At 38.8% G+C, this 3,911-nt stretch overlaps 1 protein-coding gene across 1 annotated transcript; it reads left to right on the top strand.

Moving 5' to 3' along the window:
• The first annotated feature begins 439 nt into the window (after positions 1 to 439).
• ZCCHC13 (zinc finger CCHC-type containing 13) lies at positions 440 to 946 on the top strand. Its single transcript, XM_059911417.1, is given in 3 exon segments — positions 440 to 841; positions 843 to 891; positions 894 to 946. Coding segments are annotated over 3 exon segments (504 nt in total).
• The last annotated feature ends 2,965 nt before the right edge of the window (positions 947 to 3,911 follow it).

Raw genomic sequence — 3,911 nt, forward strand, 5'->3', positions numbered from 1 at the left:
ATACATCTCACACATATCTTTCCTATGTCCAAAGTGCATATATAAAAACTGGTCATCTACTAGACCACAAAGAAGGCCTAAGCCTTAATTATAAGAAATCCTACAAGGCACATTTTCTGAACAAGAACGGATTCAAACTCAAACTTAACGACCCAAGAAGTGTTCATTTAACACACAAAAACAAAAATAAACAAACAAAAAACGGAAAACGCCCCTGCTATGGGCTTTGGGCTTCAAGGACAGAAGGAAAGTCAGGCGGGAAGGAGCTGACTGCTAGAACGCCTGTGACACAAGAATGGGGCCGTGCGCAAACCCTGTGTGACATCGCTGAGGCCCCTCGAGAAAAACAGCCACTTCTGTCTAAACCTCCGTAAGGGGAGTTTTGTCGGGGCTTCCGGGGCAGCAGTGGGACCACTCACCTGAAGATCTCACTGCAGCCATGAACAGTAAGGAATGCTTCAAGTGTGGACACTCTGGCCCTAAAGGAGGAGGAGCTCGAAGGCGCGGAGCTAGAGGTGGTGGCCGAGGTGCTCAGTGCAGTTCTGCCACCCTACCTGTCATCTGTTACTGCTGCAGTGAGCCTGGTCATCATGCTAAGAACTGTAACCTTCTCGATGACATCTGTTACAACTGTGGGACAAGTGGCCACATCGCCAAAGACTGTGTTAAGCCTAAGCGAGAGAGACAGCAGTGCTGTTACACCTGTGGCAGACCAGGGCATCTGGCCCGTGATTGTGACCATCAGGAGGGGCAGAAGTGCTACTCTTGTGCCGAATATGGCCACATTCAGAAACACTGCGCCCGAGTCAAGTGCTACCGTTGTGGCTAGACCAGCCACATGGCCTTCAACTGCCATCAACTGCAGCAAGAGGAGCGAGGTCAACTGCTACCGTTGGGCGGACTTGGACATCTAGCCCGGGAATGCCCCATTGAGGCTACCGCTTAACTTTTCCCTTTGTTCCCCACCACCCCTACTCCTTTTGCTGCGTGATAATTGTGTTATTTTCTCTGAAACCTCTTCTCTGACCAAAGGTTGATAGACTGAGGCTACTCTCAGGCCAGTGAGCTTTAATTACAAAGGTAAAAGAGGAAAGGGCTGGGAAAAAAATCTCAGAAAAAGTTATTCACTTGTAGATGTCTTATAATTAATGTGTTTCTGCACCGCTGATAACTCCGGTCATTGAACATCCTGAGCATTAAGCAGTTTCTAGATTCTTTGGAGGCATTTTGATTTAACATTTAATTAAGAGCTACTGTGTGCCAGCCACTGCCAGAAAAGCTGGAGAAATATCTGTGAACAAATCAGACCAAGTTTGCAAACACAAGCCTAGAATCTATTAACAAGTAAAATAGTGTGTCAGATAAAGATAAATTGCTAGAGAAAAAAAAGAACACCAGGTAAAAGGATAGAGAATGTGTGTGGGGGGGACCTACGTTTCTGTCTTAGATACACAAGGCACCCTGAGTAGGCGACATCTCCTCAGAGATTCATTGCAAAAATAAAGCTGATTCTAGAAATGTCTGTGACTTTGCCAAAGTAACTTTATTATATATCGATTGCTTTGATTTATTTGACCTCATTACCTCTTAAATAACATTGAAAGACATCTCTATCTGGTCTTACAGAGAGTGTATAGTTTATGAAAATAAAACAGAAAAATATGTATAACGTGTACAAGTAGCTTTGACAGAGAGCAATGAGAAAACAACCAAACAAAAAAACCTTAGCAGCAAATTGTGGACATAAAGATATTGGTGATAAAGTTTGGACTTACATATTTTAAAAAATCTAAGAAAACAGGTATAAACATTAAGATTAAACATAGATAGAGGCTTTTATAATTTCAAAAACACACATTTTCACAGGTATGAAAATTATATTTATGTTTAGGAATTTCCGAAAAATGTGTTTTCCCAGATATGAATACATTCAATTTCATATGCTGCGACCCATTTAAAAAAATCAGATCTGAAAAACAACTGAAGTTCTATAAAATAGAAAAGGCAATTTAAATTCTAAATTCTAAATAAAACCTGGGATGGGGAGAGGTAACTGTTGTGTCAAGAGAAAATTGAAGTTGTAATGAAAAATGATTTACAAAATAACAGTAATGACAATACTACATATCAAACCTAGGATGTGATAGAATTTATAGCAGAAAAGATAGTGTAGAGGGTATAGTTTTTGATCCATAAACTCAAACCCGGTAAAAGAAATGTAACTGGTTTTATAACTGAAGACGCATTCTTTTATGAACCTCCATAAGACTTGATGTGTGACCCTTCATCCCCATCTGAAAGACCCTTTCAATTCAGCTGCGTTTCAACTTCTGTGACCCTCTTGGGCTCCTAGAAATTGATTCTGTCACTCTGTGCTATCTCAACAAGATAAACTCAGCCACACTCCCAGCCCCTAAACGGGGCAATCTCAGTCCAGTCTGCCAAGACACAGCTGGAAACTCCTATATCACACTGAGCCAAACAAATTCTTGAGTCTCATCATAGTGCTGAACTCTATTTAGGAAAGGAGGACCACAGGAATCTGCTTTTGAATCCCCCCAAACCATCTGGCATTTCGTTTCCCATGCCCTCAGGAGTTTGGCCCAGAGTTGGAGGGGGAAAAGAGGCTATGTCCCTTTATTAAGGACACACACAGCATTGAAGTCCTCTTTACATTCCCTTTAGGCATTTTTTCTAGTCTAGATGAAAGGAAGTCTTATTTTGACTCACCTGTACCCTGTGCCAGAAGTTACAAAATGGTAGCCCTCTTACTGAATCAGGTCCACAATATGTTTAGTTTGACCTGAACATTGTTTAACAACATTCATTAATTAGATGCCAACATTTAAAAATTGGAACATTTCCAGTGGAAATTCTTTTTCTTCTTTCTGGAATAAAATGAAAGATCAGGAAGCAATAGGCACCAATTTCTGTGTGGAAACTTTCAGCTGGAGGTGAGTAGTACTTTCTCCCTAGACAAGTCAAAAGTTCCCTCTTTAACTTAAAAGAAAATGAGGAAGGAATTTAAACATTTTACTACAAAAAAATCAACTACACACAAAAGAAAACAGTAATGCAGGGAAATGAGGGACAAAGCTATAAGGCATACAGAAAACAAATTGCAAAATGACAGAAGTCCTTCCTTATCAGTAATTACTTCAACTGTAAATGGATTAGATTCTCCAATGAAAAGACAGATATTGAAAGAATGGATAAAAACACATGATCCAACTGTAAATTGCCTTTTCTATAAGAGACTCATTTTAGGTCCAAAACCACAAATACATTGAAAGCGAAAGAATGGGGAAAAAAATTCCACGCAAATTGTAACCAAAAGAGAGCAGAGGTGGCTATACTAATATCAGCCAAAATAGACTTTAAATCAAAAAAGTTTACGAGAGTCAAAGAAGGACATTATGTATTAATAAAAGGTTCAATAGTTATACCTTATTGGCCAGGATATGGAGAGATGAGAACCCCATACACTGCTATTGGAAGCAGAAAATTTGTATAACATTTCTGGAAGGCAATTTGGCATTATAGATCAAAAACCTTTAAAAAGTCCTTATCCTTTGAAATAGAAATTAAACTTCTAGAAATTTAAGAGACTGATCATGGATATATACTCAAATATATATTAAAAATAGTGTTCACCTCAACATTATTGCAGTGATACATAAGAAACATTTATCTTCAAAGGGTAGGGAATTTAAAATATGACACATGTATAAGATAAAATACCTTGCTGCCACTAAAAATCATATTATAGCAGAATGTTTATCGACACAGAGAAATGATCAGGCTACCAAATAATACACACAGTGTAACATAGGTAGTTCTTCCTATTGTAAAAGCTCTGAGCACATTGTACTTTCTAAAACAAGAGTAAACACCAAAAATAAATTTAAAAA

This window comes from Balaenoptera ricei, chromosome X, assembly GCF_028023285.1.
Source record: "Balaenoptera ricei isolate mBalRic1 chromosome X, mBalRic1.hap2, whole genome shotgun sequence".
NCBI classification, from domain to species: domain Eukaryota; kingdom Metazoa; phylum Chordata; class Mammalia; order Artiodactyla; family Balaenopteridae; genus Balaenoptera; species Balaenoptera ricei.